Source organism: Denticeps clupeoides, chromosome 17, assembly GCF_900700375.1.
Source record: "Denticeps clupeoides chromosome 17, fDenClu1.1, whole genome shotgun sequence".
NCBI classification, from domain to species: Eukaryota; Metazoa; Chordata; class Actinopteri; order Clupeiformes; family Denticipitidae; genus Denticeps; species Denticeps clupeoides.
This window is the reverse complement of record NC_041723.1, coordinates 19,650,289-19,667,235: the sequence shown is the minus strand read 5'-3', so window position 1 is coordinate 19,667,235 and position 16,947 is coordinate 19,650,289. Positions and strand designations below refer to the sequence as shown.

Here is a 16,947-nt window from a genome sequence, read left to right as displayed (position 1 = left end):
GCGTCCACAGTCAGGGGTGTGCAGCACGAGGCTCACACTCGTATAGTACACTGGTGAAGACTCACCTGCCTCTGTTGCGTCACTCCATGCTGGACATTTTGTCCTCACCGACACTTATTCCTCCGTGACAGAATGACAGAGCCAAATTAAACCCTGCGAAGTTCGCTGCCTTGTCCCGGCAGGTTACCCAATCGCGGCTGTGTGGCTTCTTCTCCTTCTTTTACGGGGCCCAGCTGGCTCTCCCTGAGCATTTGAATGGCACCGAGGCGAACCGCAATGGTTTGCTAAACACTCTCTCCTTTTTCTTTGAGCTCCAGCCCAGCACCTTTCCTCCCGATCACCCTTCTCCTCTCGCTCCTGACCGGACAAGCTGCGGAATGGGCGGGGACCCATCTACCAGGCCTTCGTAGCCGAACTCAAAGCAACCGTCAGCCATCCAGATGGCGTGGAGGATGTCTTCTCACCATTATATCATCTGTGTCAGGGTTCCTCTTCAGTCATATACTTTACAGCAGAATTCAGGACCCTGGCCAACAAAACACCAATGCAATGGGCTACTCCTCCACCCTCTCTGCGGACCCTGTTCTTCATCCACCGGGCATTCTGGTGGCCTTCCATGACCAGCGACGTCCGGTCCAACATGGATGCCTGTGATGTGTGCGCCAGAGCAAAGATCACCACCACACCACCGGTTGGACGCCTTCACCCTCTTCTGGTCCCTCGCTGTCCCTGGAACAACCTGGCCTTGGATTTTGTCACCGGATTTTGTCACTGAGGGTTTCAACACCATCCTGACCATAGTGGACCGGTCATTGTTCTCATATGCCATCTTGAAAGTCCAGCCCCCACTTTCAACTCTGCCCTTTAACAGTTTTTTTCCTTTCACGTACTGACAAAATCACAGCAATTTTAGTAAAGCTTACTGACATTTTTTTTATTTTACTTGGCCTACCCTTTAGTTAGTTAATAGTCACAGTTAATAGTTAATCCACAACCTTCTGATTACAGGTCCGAATCATTATCTGCTAAGCCACCACCACCCCATCCAGAGTACCACCACCACCCCACCCCATTCACCCCATTACTGTATGGATTCTTATAATTGGTATTTATAATTATATAATCTTAACATTGGTACGTTGATGTATTCCCAGGTAAATGTGCCGCAGCAAACACGTCTAAATAATTTAGGACACAAAATATGCCTTTTTCAGGACATAGAACTTTAGAACTCAAAAGCATATGAGGTGAATGCAGTTCAAGCCAGTAGCACATTGGACTGGACAGTTAGAAAATTGGAGACAGGACCAACCCTCCCTGCAGAAGAACACTGAGGAACGTCAGTGTGGTCTTTAACCGTAGCCCTGCATATTGCAGGACAACCTTGAGCTAAAACCAAAAGCTGTCTCTGTAATGCTATCCTGCATATGCAAATCATGTCTAATTAGTACAAATCAGAATGGCCTGTTCAAGATTAGGAGATGAATATGCCCTGCAAAGCTTAGAAATTTCAGCTTTAATATCCGTTTTTGTATTAATTAAAAGGGCTCCAACTCAAGTGTGTTTTGGACTGTTAATTATCAGGTTAGATCCTTTTCAGCATGAAGCTTTAGCCAGCAGCAGTCTGTGGGCGTGAGCACTGTTTGAAATTTAGGTACATGTGTTTTTTATTATTTTTTTATTTTTTTGCTGCCGACTGCACCAAACACACTGTGGTTTGTCCAGTGTCTGTGGAACACACACACTTGCTGGTGTAAACAGCAGCACATGCATTATTTATGGTCAATACAGAGTCACTGCAGATCTTGGCAGTTTAGTTTTTTTTTCTTGACACAGTGAAAGTGTCAAGAAAGCAACATGAAGGTCTGTAAACATGTATAACATTCCAGCACTATTGAAAAAACCCAACAAAAATTACATTGACATTAGACATCTCAGATTACTGCAAAGGTGTAGGAATGAGCATATATGTATGAGTCTGAGAAAATGAAGTTGGAACTCAAGAAGAAATTTCATTTACCCCTACATAAAAAGTACATTTACAGCATTTATCAGACGCCCTTATCCAGAGCGACTTACAATCAGTAGTTACAGGGACAGTCTCCCTGGAGCAATTTAGGGTTAAGCGTCTTGCTCAGGGACACAATGGTAGTAAGTGGGATTCGAACCCGGGTCTTCTGGTTCATAGGCGAGTGTGTTACCCACTAGGCTACTACCACCCTACTACCAAAAGTACAGCCATCAGCCATCTGAAATGGACTTTCGAAATGATTAGAAATAGCCAATTTGTAGTACATCTTCTTGAACATTACCTGAACCAAAATATTGCTAAAAGGGACAAAATATATTTTTGGTAGTAGCTTACTTCAATTGTGTCCCTGAGCAAGACACTTAACCCTAAGTTGCTCCGGGGGGGGGGGGGGGGGGGGGCTGTCCCTGTAACTACTGATTGTAAGTCGCTCTGGATAAGGGTGTCTGGTAAATCCTGTAAATGTATTTCAACTCCAACCTCTTAATTTTGGGCCCATGTAAGATTTATTGGGCCCCAACATACAAAACTCATTTATTTCACTTTACTCATCAATAGTTACTTTGTCTAACTGTTTTGCGAACTATAATATAATAAATATATAATAATAATAATAAAAAAATCTTTAATATAATTATATGTAATTATTGCATTATTAATATAATGTTTCGTTTTATTATAGTTAAATCAAAACTATCATAAAACTATCATAATTTAACTATAGCATTGTTATTTTTACAAATATTGTTACATGCTACAAATGTTAAAACTAGAGCAGGTTTGCATATAAAACTTACAAAAAATTGAAAGAACGCCCCTTGTGGTGAGAGTTCTTTCTCATCTCAGGATAGATGTGGGGAAATAGACCCGTTTTTTTGGACATTCCATTGGTCTGTGTGAATGAATGTCAGCTCATTCAATGCATCAGTCCTGTATCATCCACCAATCATCCACCAATTACAAGGATCTAAAAGTCGAAGCCAGAGTAATCCATTAATATATTCTATTTTAATCAATGAAAATTATTTTCAGTAATGCAATTCTATTTAGCCCATTCAATATAGTACAAGTACCTAGTAAAACAGACACAAACAACATTTTCTTTCACTCAATCCCACTTAATTAAAACAAGGTTATGTTATTGTTTTATACTGTTAAATTGTATAGACTCAAGAATACTCTACATCCATTCCAGACATCCATTGAAGTTTAAGGCCATGCGTCCACACGGAAGCAGCGTTTCAGGGAACGGAGAACGGTTGTTTTCATTCTTTCAAGTTTCAGAGTGACTTTCTCTTTTCTGCATATTTGTGTGGACAGCAAAGCGGCACTTTTGTAAAAATGCTGATATACCCAGAACGCCCCTGCACTCCAGCGCAGTCCTGGAAGCTCCGGCAACCGTTTAGTGGAAGTGGGTGGGAATGACGCAGGGCTCTCAATATGACAGCGCATGTACGGTGGGGAGCCCAGTTCCAGGTTTCTTCTTCCGGGCCGCCCACTCGTTACTGCTCATTTCGCCGTGGCGTGATTCATTCCCAGGGCGAGCCCACCAACGTAATGCGCTGGCGCCCGCGCTTCCGCCCCGACTTTCTTCTTCTCTGTCTCTTTAGCTGGCTTCTGTGTCTCGAAGGAGGGATGCGACATTCTTTCACGTCTTGGGATTTTATTATATGGGAAAGAAAACCGGCATGAGGGCCAAAAGGAAACACAGTGAACTCAAACATGCCCAAGACATGTGTCCTAATGATAGGAACAAAACCAACAAACACAAAGTAAGGGATCGTCCACATTAAAGTTGCAGGACCCACAGGGTGCTGTTTGCTAGTATTTAAGAAGCCCTGATCAATTTTGCGTAATCAGGTGCAGCATCTCCAGCTGAGTATGCTCAGCTGCTCCTGGGCGATGAACCTCCAATCTGACCTACACATGACTCCAATCGCTTCCTACATACAACATATGCTGCACCTGAGACTGACAATAAACCAATCTTGAATCCTAAAATACATGCCACTGGAATATCATCTCATGTAATGTCAATTAATGGAAACCTCAAACTTAAAAGTACACTTCTCACAATAAGTTAGGTATATTGTTATTTAGTTTAATATTTATCATCCTGAAAATGTACACAATAACAGGGATAGCCCCAAATCACAAAAATTGACAATGTCAGTAGTGGGTGTTTCCACCATTTGCCGCAATGACGGCTTGACAGCAACGTCTTGTGCTCCTCACCAGCCTCATGATGTTGTTCTGAGGCAATGCGTTCCACTCTTCAGCAGTTCTGCCAGGTCACATGGGGGTGGGGTACGATCATTCAGTCGCTGCTTCAACTGGTCCCAGAAGTGCTCTTCAGGGTTCAGGTCAGGGGACATTGATGTCCATACCATACCATGATTCTGCTCATCTGTTAAGTGACAATGTGTGTTCATAGCTGTTTGAATTATGAACTTGGAATGTTTTACTGACAATACCAGCTTTTTATACCCACAGAATGTTGAAATTGATGCCACATTGAGAAAGGTTTTGGTATTGGCCACAAGGCACACCTGTACACAATGAGACCATTACATAGAAAACACAAAATGAGGTGTGTGTATCACCCCAATACAATTGCCTCCCTATTCCAAAAAAGTGTGAAGTAAAACAAACACTATGTATGTAAGTCTCTCACGATATCCCTAACTTATTGCAAGTAGTGTATTGCTGTTTGTTTTCTGCAAATCAGTTGTGAAAAACCAGCCTCAGAGATCATTCCAGATACAAAAGAAATGAAGCATCTCACAAGGATGTCACTTAACTTAAAAACACATGCTAATTAAAATCCGCACTTTAGTGAAAGTGAAGTGATTGTCACATGTGATGCACAGCAGCATTTGTAGCATACAACCATGGAGCAGCCATGTTTATGGGTATTCGATATCAGAACAAAATACAAGCTTCTCATAAACCTGTACACTGGAAAAGAAGGGTGGTGCTTCCATGCATTGCTGTGGGTCTCACTAGCTGGCAGGGGAAAGTTCATCACATCGTATCAAAGCCATCATCCTGCCCTAATGGACCACAAAGTGGCTATCTGTCTAATGGCCTGTGAGATATGTCATGGCTGATGATGTATGTAGAAAGATTGAATGGATTGAAAAATGAGGGAAAATTTGAAGATTGGAACAGAATGGACCCGAGCAGACATGTGCCAGATACTATGACTATCAAGTGGTTCTTTCTTGTCCTGAGGGAATTTTTCTCATTGGTGTTGAGTAAGACTCCTGCCATAGGGTGTCATGTATGTGATCTCTCCAGTGTTCACAAGTAGACAGGTAGATAGCATATATGTGTGTAAACAGACAAGGACACCAGGAAAGATGGAGGACATTATGTAGCCAAGGTTCTTTTTTTCCCACCAACGTTGGGATATGAAAAAATCAATTTTTTCAGAACAGAGCTGACTGCTCCGGGGCAAATTGAAGCTCATGAACTCAGATGATGTGATATTTATCATCTTTTCTTTATCACTGACACTTTCATCAAAGATACCTGCACCTCTACCAGTCACTCCTGCATCTCTGCTCAATATCAGCGCCCACTGCTCTCAGATTGTTCAATTACAGACATTCGTTTTCATCCGCATCTCGCCAAGATGATCTTCCTCCCTCTTTTACGTGGTCATGCCTGTCAGTGCTGAGAGTGTGGGATGGTCGGGTGTTCAGGTGGGTTTCAGAGTTCTGATGCTGATCAAAAATACAAAGGTACAGAGGCTCATTGCACAGTGGTGAGAATAAATGGTGTATTCGCCATTTGTGCAGGTCAACATTCACGACCAAATACAATCATTATGAGGTGTGGAAACTGCAGCAATAGACTTGAACTGACTTGAACTGTTCCTGCCATGTCATGTTGTAATGCTATTAAGAATCTAGTATGTTTTGCCTTTCCTCTCCTCTCCCGCTCCATTGAACTCAGATCATCTTCAGTGGTGTGACCGTGCTGTAGAGGCGATATTAAAGCCTATAATGTTCCACATTAAAATGAATAAGTGGGAAATAATGACATTCGTTTCCCCCTCTCGTCTCTGCAGGTAACCGCCCATGCGTGGTGCTGACTGCGCGGGTGCACCCTGGTGAGAGCAATGCCAGCTGGGTAATGAAGGGCAGCCTGGAGTTCCTGTGCAGCGATGACCCGATCGCCCAAACCCTGAGGGAGGCCTACGTCTTCAAAATCGTGCCCATGTTGAACCCAGATGGTGTGGTCAATGGCACGTACGTTTGCAAATCCCTCCTGCTCCATGCTGCACAATGTTGGACATGTTTGTATATTAGGATGTTTTTTTCTTATTGCATAATCATGACTACGCTTAAGTTAACTTTACAGAGGAATCCAGCCTTATTCACACTTTCTCTTGGCCAATGATTGCCGTCGTTACTCATTCTGCTGTTCCATTATGTTTTTCTCCACTGTTAGTTCAGGTTTCTAATTTACAATGAATTATTCAAACTTGATGTAGTTTTAAGGACAATCCCTGTTATTTTATATTTTTCATAACTTTAGGGTTAGGATCAATATTTCAATCATTTCAGGTCTTGTTTTTCTCACACTTCTTCGGTTGTTCTGTTGTGTTTTCCTCCTGTGCTCCAATTCCTTTCAAGATTTTTTTTGGTTTGTTGGCACATGGTTTACTCTACAGCACTCTCAATGTAAATTTGAACGATGTAAGTCACTTCCTACATTCTCTATTCTCGGCTTCAGTGCTGGTTACCTTGCTGAGTATTGCCTCTTTGTGTGTGTTCATGTTTTATTTGCTTGCCAGCCACTTTCAGGGCTGTTCTCAGATCTGTTGTATTAATTTTTTAAATGTGATTAATGTAACTAGCCTCTGAACAGTGGTCCTGGTACTACTAGCAAACAAATAGCATGCAATAACTAAAATAAACTTTCAAAATATCATGAAAAATGCTAAAAGGATAAATAGTGAAGCCTTAACACACGTAAACACCCCATGTAGATGCTGCAGAAATGGAATGAGTTTTATTCAGGATGATGAGGATCTGTCTGTCTCTGTTGGTGACTGTAGCTTTAAGAAGTTAATAGGTTTTCAGTTTAAATCTATGATTTAAAAAACAAATGATTTCGTTACTTATTCCGTCACATGTTCTTCAGGAAATGTCCATGGCGAGAAACCTCTAGCAGTACTATTCATCAAAGAGGATTTTGGAATGGCAAAAGCTGTGGACCTGCTTTGAATTCTGAACCAAATCAGGGGGATTGTAGTCGAAGCTCTGGAGCCTCATGGCATTGGCAGTTCTGGTCAAGCAGAATCCTGGAGGGAGGTCAGGGGCTCTGCATGTGATCATGTGTTTGGATTAGTGCCTGAACTAAGACTAAACTGTATCCCTTGACCAGCCAAAGTATAGAGAGGAGCAGCAGCTGCATCATTGCCTCCTACGCTTTGTTGGTATTTCATTGTTTTGTGATGACCACTCTTATGAGATTTCATGATTCTTCACTTATTCTTCTTAACACACATCACCAGGCCACCTAAAATAGGACATTGTTCTCATCGCAGGCCTTCTGACCAGGCTGTCTGCATATTATTTAAAAGTCACCTAAAGACTAATAACCAACTGTGTTGGCCATTTGAATTTGCACCTTTGGTTACCATTCCAGCCGATGCCGACAGCAATGCATAAACTAAAAATATAATTGAATGATCAGGGTTTAAAACATAATCGCCAGAGTGTAGACTCTGTTTCACGTCTTCAGCATCCATTTTCGCATCTCTCCCATGAACTAAAACACATCACCTGATGACTGTTGATGAGAAATGCAAGTCAAATGAACATTTAGTAAAGCAAATTTACAACATGCAAACCACTTACCAATCACCCAAGCAAATTTACAAGCAGCGAATCAAACGGGAAGGATACATACATGTTTGCTGGAAGTTCGTGTTTGCTGACCTATCATTTACCGCTCAAGCTCGACCTGACCCGACTCGGGCCAAGATTTATAGCTTTACCACAGAATATCTTCAAAAGTTTAGCAGAGTCCATGCTTCAGGACTGTTTAGGGAGGAACCTACTCAATATTAGACAATATTATTATATATTGTGTATGTATGATGTATAAGTTAACTCGGAATTAACTGTGGTTGTAGCCTAGTGGCTAACACACTCGCCTATGAACCAGAAGGTTCAAACCCCACTTACTGTTATTGTGTCCCTGATAAACACTTAAGCCTGAGTGTCTACTGGGGGACTGTCCCTGTAACTACCGATTTTGAGGCACTGTGGATAAGAACGTCTGATAAAAAAAAAAGTCAAATCTGTGTGTGCCATGCATGGGCCACTACACACCTCTCTCAGGACTAATTATGCAGATATGTCAGTTTGTGTTTCTGTTCCTCACCTGTGAACCCCCTCAAAAATCCAGGTGGGATGGGGGTGTGAAGGGGGCAGATTGTAATTCATGCTCCCGACCTTGAGCTTCGCTGAGGGGAAGATTGCATTAAGTAACCTCTTGGGGACTCATGTGCGAGTGTGTCAGCGTCAATAATTGTGTTACTGGTAGCAAAGCATGTTCCATGTTAATTTAGTGTACAAAAATTGATGAACATCTGGTATACATTAGCTACTCATAATCAAAACAAACCCATTGTGTGGGGTTGGGGCTCTTGGGGACAGATGTGAGGCATGTGTAGTATTATGTATGAATGTCGATGACCGTGACCATTATGTTCTTTTCCTTTGATGTGAGCTTCACTGCATCGTTGAATGACCTGCCCGGAATTCTTATTTATCTAATGCTTTGTAAGGTTCTATATTTTGAGTCTATGTTGATTTTGAATTTGAACATTATTATTGTGGAAACAGCACATCACTCATATCTACCTCATTGGTATCGTAGTGGGTCGATTCTCTTGAAAATGAAACCTAAATGCTAAAAACAATTCTGTAATATTTGGACCTTTACTTGTCCTAATATGTAAGATGTGTACTCATAATGTGGAACATAATTTTAGTTTACATATTGTTATATTGAATAGTTCTTCAGGCTTAATTAAAATATTAAAAAATTGCACCACATTTTAGTACTGGCTATCAACTTAAACTTAACATAAACTTAACAGCATCACGTCCCGTGCCTCACATCATCTTGGTCATTTAGCTGCATATATTGGTATAGAATAAACATGGTTTTATTGAAGGGTTGCACAGTTTTGACACCCATTATACATTGGTTCAATAGTTTTTGTCTGAATGCTTATGGAGTTCACAGAATCTTGGCTCATTTTTTCACATAAGTTTGTCATAACTTTATATTGTAAGGCATACTACATACATGTCACACTTGGTCATGGTTCTGACTACTAGTTATGGGGATAAAGTAACCCCCTGTCCTGTGCATCACATATAGAATCGTCCAATGGAACATTCTGATCACATGTGAATTCATAATTGCAGTGTGGTATTAAGAATTATGTACCCATGGTATCATCACAAAACCAAAAATGATTAGAGAAAGAATCCTTGTCGGGTCAAGTCATCTTAGAATTAGTGTTGTCAATAATCCAAGTTAAAATTGTAAAAAAAAAAGAAATTGGAACCGAAAAAAAATTTTTGTTTTCATTTTCAAGAGCCACAGTGCTGTTCGCTTCTTTTACTATTACTCATATCCCTGTCATCTAACAATAACTCAATTCAGTTGAAATTATGGAACTATTTTTTTTTACCTGTGCTGTCTTTTTAAAACAAAAACTAAGTGATTTTCAACTTAATTTTTTCTGTGTTTTCTTTTTAATGCCTATTTTACCATTTCTCAATTTTTCACTTGTATGTGGCTAAAATTATTCAAACATGAAATCACGAGATGTGATAAAATTAAGTGAAATATTGCTCCAACGAATTACAAATGAAGCTGATTTTTGATTCTAAATGGCTCAGTATTTAAGAGTCATCTATATAGGAGACATGCAGCTGCATTTTTTTTTAGTTTCAAGTGAAACAGAGTGTCCGAAAGGTCAGACTTCATTACCATTCATTACATTACAAACCACCAAGGTACTTAGAGTGCACAGCTGCACAGCTCAGATGAAAGGCGTTTTGCATATTTGTTCAGCCTTTCATTATTTTCTGTGGTCGTGGAATGGTTGTCCGTGAGTCGGCAACATTTTGGCATCGTCTGCTGCTATTCCAAGCGTCAATTTATCTCTAAAACCTTTTGACATTCCAAATTGCTGCAGTCTCGCATGAGCAGGTGCATTTGACCAGCTGGAAGGAACAAAACCCATGCTGGGGGTTTTGTAATCACCTGAAGAAATGTAGCTTCATAAGGTCCCAGCGTCCAGCTGTGGTGCTTGTTGTTTTCTAGGATCGGCTTGTTCCCATCCCAGGTGGACTCGGAATTAACCACTAACCATCTACACTCTTTTTTCACACTTTTACTTTCAGCAACAGTCAGGCTCATTTGAGTTTGTAAAACGTCCCTTCCAAGTGCTGTTACATTCACATTGACAGCATTTATCAGACCTTATCCAGAGTGACTTACAATCAGTAGTGACAGGGACAGTCAGGGTTAAGTGTCTTGCTCATGGACACAATGGAAGTAAGGGGGTTTGTACCTGTGGCTTTGTGATCTTCTGGTTCATAGATGAGTCTGCCACCCAAGTGGGGCAGTGGTGGCCTAGCGGTTAAGGACGTGGCCATCGTCACTGCTCACCAAGGGTAATGGTTAAATACAGAGGACACATTTCGTTGTGTCACCGTGTGCTGTGCTGCAGTGTTTCACAATCACTTCGCTTTCATTTTTCACTTCATTTTGTTTATGTGACTCTCCTTAATGCTTTTACCGAAGCAATGAATAAAATAGCTGACACTGACCCTCTCAAAATAAGGCAGATAGCAATGACAGGTGAGACTGAGGTGATCTGTATCGATCCAGCAAATTTCTTATGTGGAATCTTTTCAATCGTGTCCACACACAGCCAGGCAAACACCCATGCCTCACACAAACACCCTTTCTATTGATTATCTGATTCACATTTAACCACAAATGTGTTGCCAACATCCTGTCACCGACAATGTAATTACTGGCAAAATAATATCCATCCCACTGATGTTAATGATAAAAAATATGAAGGGTGGCAGACATGGTGCAGCAGCAGCTGGTAAGGCAGATGAGCTGTTCTCTGGAACGCATTTCAAAGTTCGCTCAGTCATCCAGTGAGAGAAGAAAGGGTTTTCGACACAAAATATGATCTGCTGTCACGGTCATGCTCTAATCACACATTTGAGGATTCTCTGTGTGTGTATGTGTGAGACCACACTTAAACGGAAGACTTTTGAATAACTGTCAGTAGAGCTACACAAACTGCCAGACTGAGAGAAATCACTAGCTGTCTACAAGCAGCAGCTCTTCAAGAAAGTTTTTCATACAAATACAAAATATTCATACAAAAATGAGAATGATTTGGATGGCAGAGAGCTGGCATCAAGTGAGATGCCCTAGCACTCATTCACTCATACACTCATACAAAATATATAAGGATATATATGTAAAAAATATAAGTGATGTATAAATAATACACATCAGTGTTAGTTTTGAATTGGTTGCTAAAGAAAAGCAGAAAATGAAAGAAACCTCTGCCACCATTTGCAAAGGAAAGAATACCTCCTCTGCTGTCAGCATTATAAATGTAGGTCTACAGTAATAATAAAGTATGGATCCGTCCTTCGTGTGCTTATTTATTGTAATTATCTATAATAAGTCAAGAGAAGGACAGCCAAATTTGATGTAGTGGGAAGGCCAGGTAAGGTATGGTCAGATGTGATTTGGTGGCTTTGTTTGCTGAGCTGATTATGCTGTGGGTTCATTGGAATAAGGAACATTATCAGCTCCATTAAGTCCCATTTTGTAATCAAGGTAGCAGCGGAGAAGCGTATCTTTTTCACTAGTAGGAGTTCCGGCTACAAGCCTGATTACACCCCAAGTCTCCATCTCTGTGGTTATCGGAACATGTGATTGTAAATTGCTCATCTCACTTCAGATGCTCAGCAAATGAGCATAGCAATTGTTTTGAAATTACTTTGCATAAAATGACTGATATTTTCATGAGCACTTTCAAAAAGCTCAAATTTGTTTACAGATTACACCAAAGGCCATTACGTTTTTTTTTTCTTGTTTTCTCATTTGAATTGGAAAAAAGATGAAGATTTAAGAGTAGAATGGCAGGATGCAAATTTCTCTGTTTAACTGTCCAATACTGTTCATCATAAGGTAATTTTAAGTCATGCGTGTCTTTCAGGCCTGTGTTCTCAGTCTAAAATAGGGCCCACGATAATGATAATATCACGATTCGCAATATCTATCATCAACGATATATCACGATATATGTGACTCAAAAAGAAAAATAAGGATTAAGGAAATAATAAGGAAATCTTATGCATTTATTAATGCCAATATTTCCAACATATATGCATTTGCATAATAACTCACTGCCTCCTGGTCTTAACTGTAAACACTGTACAGCTAGACAGATAAAAGTGCATGAACATTAAAAAACCACATGAACATTGATTAACGTGTGTAAACCATGATACTGAAACGTCAGTAGTAATTAACTTACTTGGTTTGCCCTCATTATCACCTGAGAGTAGTTCACCGTGATAGTGAACGATGGGCACTTGCAGATTCGTAGTTTTGGTGTTATTTTTGATCTTTTCAAAGCCATTTTTGCAGATTGCATAGTCTTTATCCAATGCCTTTCCATTGACTGTCTTGTAAAAAACGAAGTGGAAACTAGTGGGTGGGTCTTTGATTAGTTTTTTATTATTTTCCGCCATTTTCTGCGATTCTTCTTCTCTGTTTTGGTAGTTAACTTGTGTTCTTTACCGGCCGCTGTTTGCGCCACTTTACCCCAATTTCCTCGAACAGCGCCCCCCCGCAAACAGAATGGTAGATATTGGGTAGTGACAGTGACACTGACAACAGGTAAATGAATCATTTTGTGTTGTAATAAAATATCGATATTGGCCGTTAGTGTATCGACTATTTATTGCAACACAGAACACAACAATATATTGCAATATCGAGTTCTTTTCCCACCCCTAGTCTAAAACCTGTCACGAAACTAATTAAACAGTTCACCACTGCCGTGCAAACACAATAATTACTTTTTTTCTAGTTTTAATGTAAAACCAGTCTAGAAACAGACCAATAATATATAATAATATTATTTTGTTGTCGCCTTTGCCTTTTGTTTACATGAGCAGCTAAAATCATGCAAAAAATAACATACGTGTGCATTTGAAAAAGTAAATTCTTTAATTAATTAATTAAATTGGACCTTTTGCTTTTTGTTTTTGTTATTTTAGTTGCAAAAATTCCAGGACACACCAAATCTGTCTGCTTTCTTTCATAGCTATTTTCCAAGTTCTTGAAATCTTTGAACCTTGAACTGCCATATACCAAACCATTTTGAACAGAACTATTGCTTTAAAAGATGGTTTTGCACTATGGCGCTAAGAAGTAGAAACAGGATCTCGATTCCAATTTGTTTTATTTTTGGTCTGATTCTACTTTGGGGGTAACTTGCAGCAACAGAAAGTGTTCTAAAAGACCGTATATCATATTCTCATATAACTACACCACACATTTTAAACCCAGGTGTCAATGACAGTCTGTAATGTCCTGGCACTTTCTTTTCCCACCAGATACTACCATTTCTTTGTTTGTCTCCCTGTCAGTCTCTGTGTTCATAATTCCCAATTATCCTGCTATATAGTGCATTCATGCATTCCCCATGTAACATCACTTTATATTTAGATTCACCTTAGGGCTACTTTTAGTTGTTGTTTGTGTCTCTTATGCCTATTTATGTTCTGTTTTATTTCATTTTATATTAAACTTGAGCAATGTGCTTTGGTGTCTTAAAGCATGAGAGTCTCCAGGCCATCCATTCTATCCTACACCAGTATTCTTCAATTGTTGTCTTTACAGTTAACACAGCTAGTGGTGTTTTCATCAAAAGCTATTATGAAGTATCTTCATACACTAACCGTTTTAGTGTTTGGCTGGTCATGTGATGATAACTATAACAAAATATATGTTTACAAAAAAAATACAGACTAAATATGGTTTTAATTTTTTTTGACAAAAGGATATGAGATGGAATTTCCTCTCATGTAATCACACTATTATATTGTGGTTTATTTTTCCTGTATCTCCCATCCAGTCAAGCAGATGATGTTCCGCAATACCCAATCACGGCATTAATTAGATTTCAGGATACTTCTGATAGGTAAATGAAATGAGACTGAAAATTCCTTCTTCACGGTGTCTCCGATTCCAATCATCTCTGTTCTCTGTTGTTGTCCCTGGCTGGTGGAACAATCTGCCCTCCTCCATTCGACTAGCCGAGACTACCACCACCTTTAAGAAGCAGGTGAAAACCCTCTTATTCAAAAAGTATTTCAGACAAATCTAACACTTACACACGCACATGCGTACACATTGCACAAAACAATACAAAATAATAAGATAACCTTGTTTTAATTATGAAATATGTCTTACTAAAAGAAACTGTTATTGTCTGTTCAACTGGGTACTTGTACTATATTGAATGGGTTAAATAGAATTGCATTACTACAAAAAAAGACACGTGAAAAAAAGACAAAATTTATAGAAATCGAACGAGAATCGAACGTGTCTTCTTCCAGTAAGTTGCTTTGGATAAAAGCGTCTGCAAAATAAAGTAAAGTAAGGAATACAATTTTTTATTAAAAATTAGACTAAAATATCATCAGTTCTTGTTGACTAAAATTTGACTAAAATATTCATGGTTATTCTGAATAAACTATGACAATGCTTAGATTTTTAGTCAACTGAAACCCAACTAGACTAAAATGAGTCTGGACGTGACTTAGACTAATAAAGACTAAAATGACAGCGTGACACAAAGACTAGACTAAAACTAAAATTTAAGACATGCTGCCAAATACAGCTATACTGACAACTTTTCCATCTCAATGTCAAACTGTGTTTAGGTCAGGATCCTTTGTGTCCATGCCCACACACCACAATCTTTGAACCACAAAGTGAGGAACACATTTGTAAAACCGTGGAGAATAGAGTAAAAACTCTCTCTACACACAAAAGCACTGTATTCAAACCACTCCAACTTGATGTTACCTGGCAGGAAAAGGCGTGGTACAATAGAGGTTAAAAGGATGAACAGTTTCTAATTTATTAACACCAGTAAATTATTATTGCAGTTACATGTGAATATTGTATGTATGTCCGACAAAGACATGGAAAACGGAGGTGTTGAAACGCCATGGCCCTGCCATCTTACACATTACATGTTTTCTAGATAACACAAAGATCTAACATTTAAACCCCTAATTTCCAAATGTGGATTTTGCTTTCTTTTAACTGAAAAACTAATTTGCAATTTGTAAAGTCCTTCATTGTGGTTCAGGACATCACAAGATACTGTTAGTTACTGGGGTTTGTTCAAATTGTTTTCCTTGACAATCCTGTGATTCAATCCGTTCCACTCAATATTGCAATTAAGAGCTAAATTGAAAGCACAGGTTTGTTCTGGGAGCACATTGCAATACCAAGAGGACCAGTTTATATAAAACATGCCCCTGTCATTTTGGTCAAACCCACAAATGATGGCTTCAAAATTTTGTTCCTGACAAACGGATTCAAACTTATAAACTGAGTCCTTTATTTTGGTGATGCAGCCCAATATCTCAGTGCATCATCCTTTCTTTGTTCACAAGCCTAATATTATGTATGAAATAAGAGTTGGCACCAGGAGGTAAAATGGCACATGGCTCTTTGCGGGGTGCGCTTTCTCTGGCCAGGGTATAATTGGTGTGCTCAGGATCACAGGCAGCAGTGCCCTCTACAATTCATGATTGGAAAATTACCAAGACAGTTTCAGGAATGGGAACGTACTGATACTGTGTAAACACTAGATAATTAGTGTTAATTTAATGTGTGAGGTCCATGTAACTTAATTTCACATTAATTTCACAAATTGTGTATGTGCATGGTATTCCAGACTGATCGCAGTATATATTCATGTGCAGATATTATTCATAAACTTACCTGTATCATGTCTTGGAAGGGGAACGAAGGCATGGAAGCAGGACATCGTTTGGGGAAAGGGGTTTATTACACATAAGAAAATGAAGGACCCAGACTCTCTGGCTGCATCCCTCCTGTTGTCTGGCTTGGCAACCTGTCACCATAAGTCAGAATGGATCATTCTGGGAATCTTTCACCACCAGGGACCAGTATGAGTCCATTGGGACAAAGGCGCATTCTTCAGCCAGTCAATGGGCAGTGGTGGCCTAGCTGGTAAGGAAGCAGACCCCTAATCAGAAGGTTGCCAGAAGTTTGAATCCCAAACCACCAAGGTGCCACGGAGGTGCCAGTGAGCAAAGTACCGTCCCCACACCCTGCTCCCTGGGCACCTTTCATGGCTGTCCACTGCTCCCTCAGGGGATGGGTTAAATACAGAGACCACATTTCACTGTATGCACTGGGTGCTGTGCTGTAGTGTGACATCACTTTCACTGGTACGTTTCGGCAGCACCTTATGTCAGGACTCGTTGAATCCAGGGAAGATCAGACAGAGATAAATTACATTTGTGTGGCCGGGACTGAGTGGTTATGGTATAATGGTTGGATTCATATCAAGTGCAACAGTGGAGGTGCTATATCTACCACATTTACATGAATGCAGAAAACAGTCTGTTCAAAAAGAATACTGCATTTTAGTGCCATCCTTGACACAGGAGAACGTGACCAGTGCAGCCATGTGGTGCAAGTATGTCTGAGGTCTGGTTACAGTTGCATTAAATTCTGTCTGAGAGGATGAGCAACCCTGAACTGGATAAGAAGGGCCTGGA

The 16,947-nt window shown here is 39.9% G+C and overlaps 1 protein-coding gene across 1 annotated transcript in view; it reads left to right on the top strand.

Annotated features, from left to right (window-relative positions):
* The window catches only part of LOC114766967 (cytosolic carboxypeptidase 4-like), a 121,756-nt gene that overhangs the window by 67,634 nt on the left and 37,175 nt on the right, over positions 1-16,947 (top strand). The window contains exon 20 of the mRNA XM_028958358.1: positions 6,105-6,285. Coding sequence (XP_028814191.1) covers positions 6,105-6,285 — 181 coding nt within the window. The remainder of the gene's footprint in view (positions 1-6,104; positions 6,286-16,947) is intronic.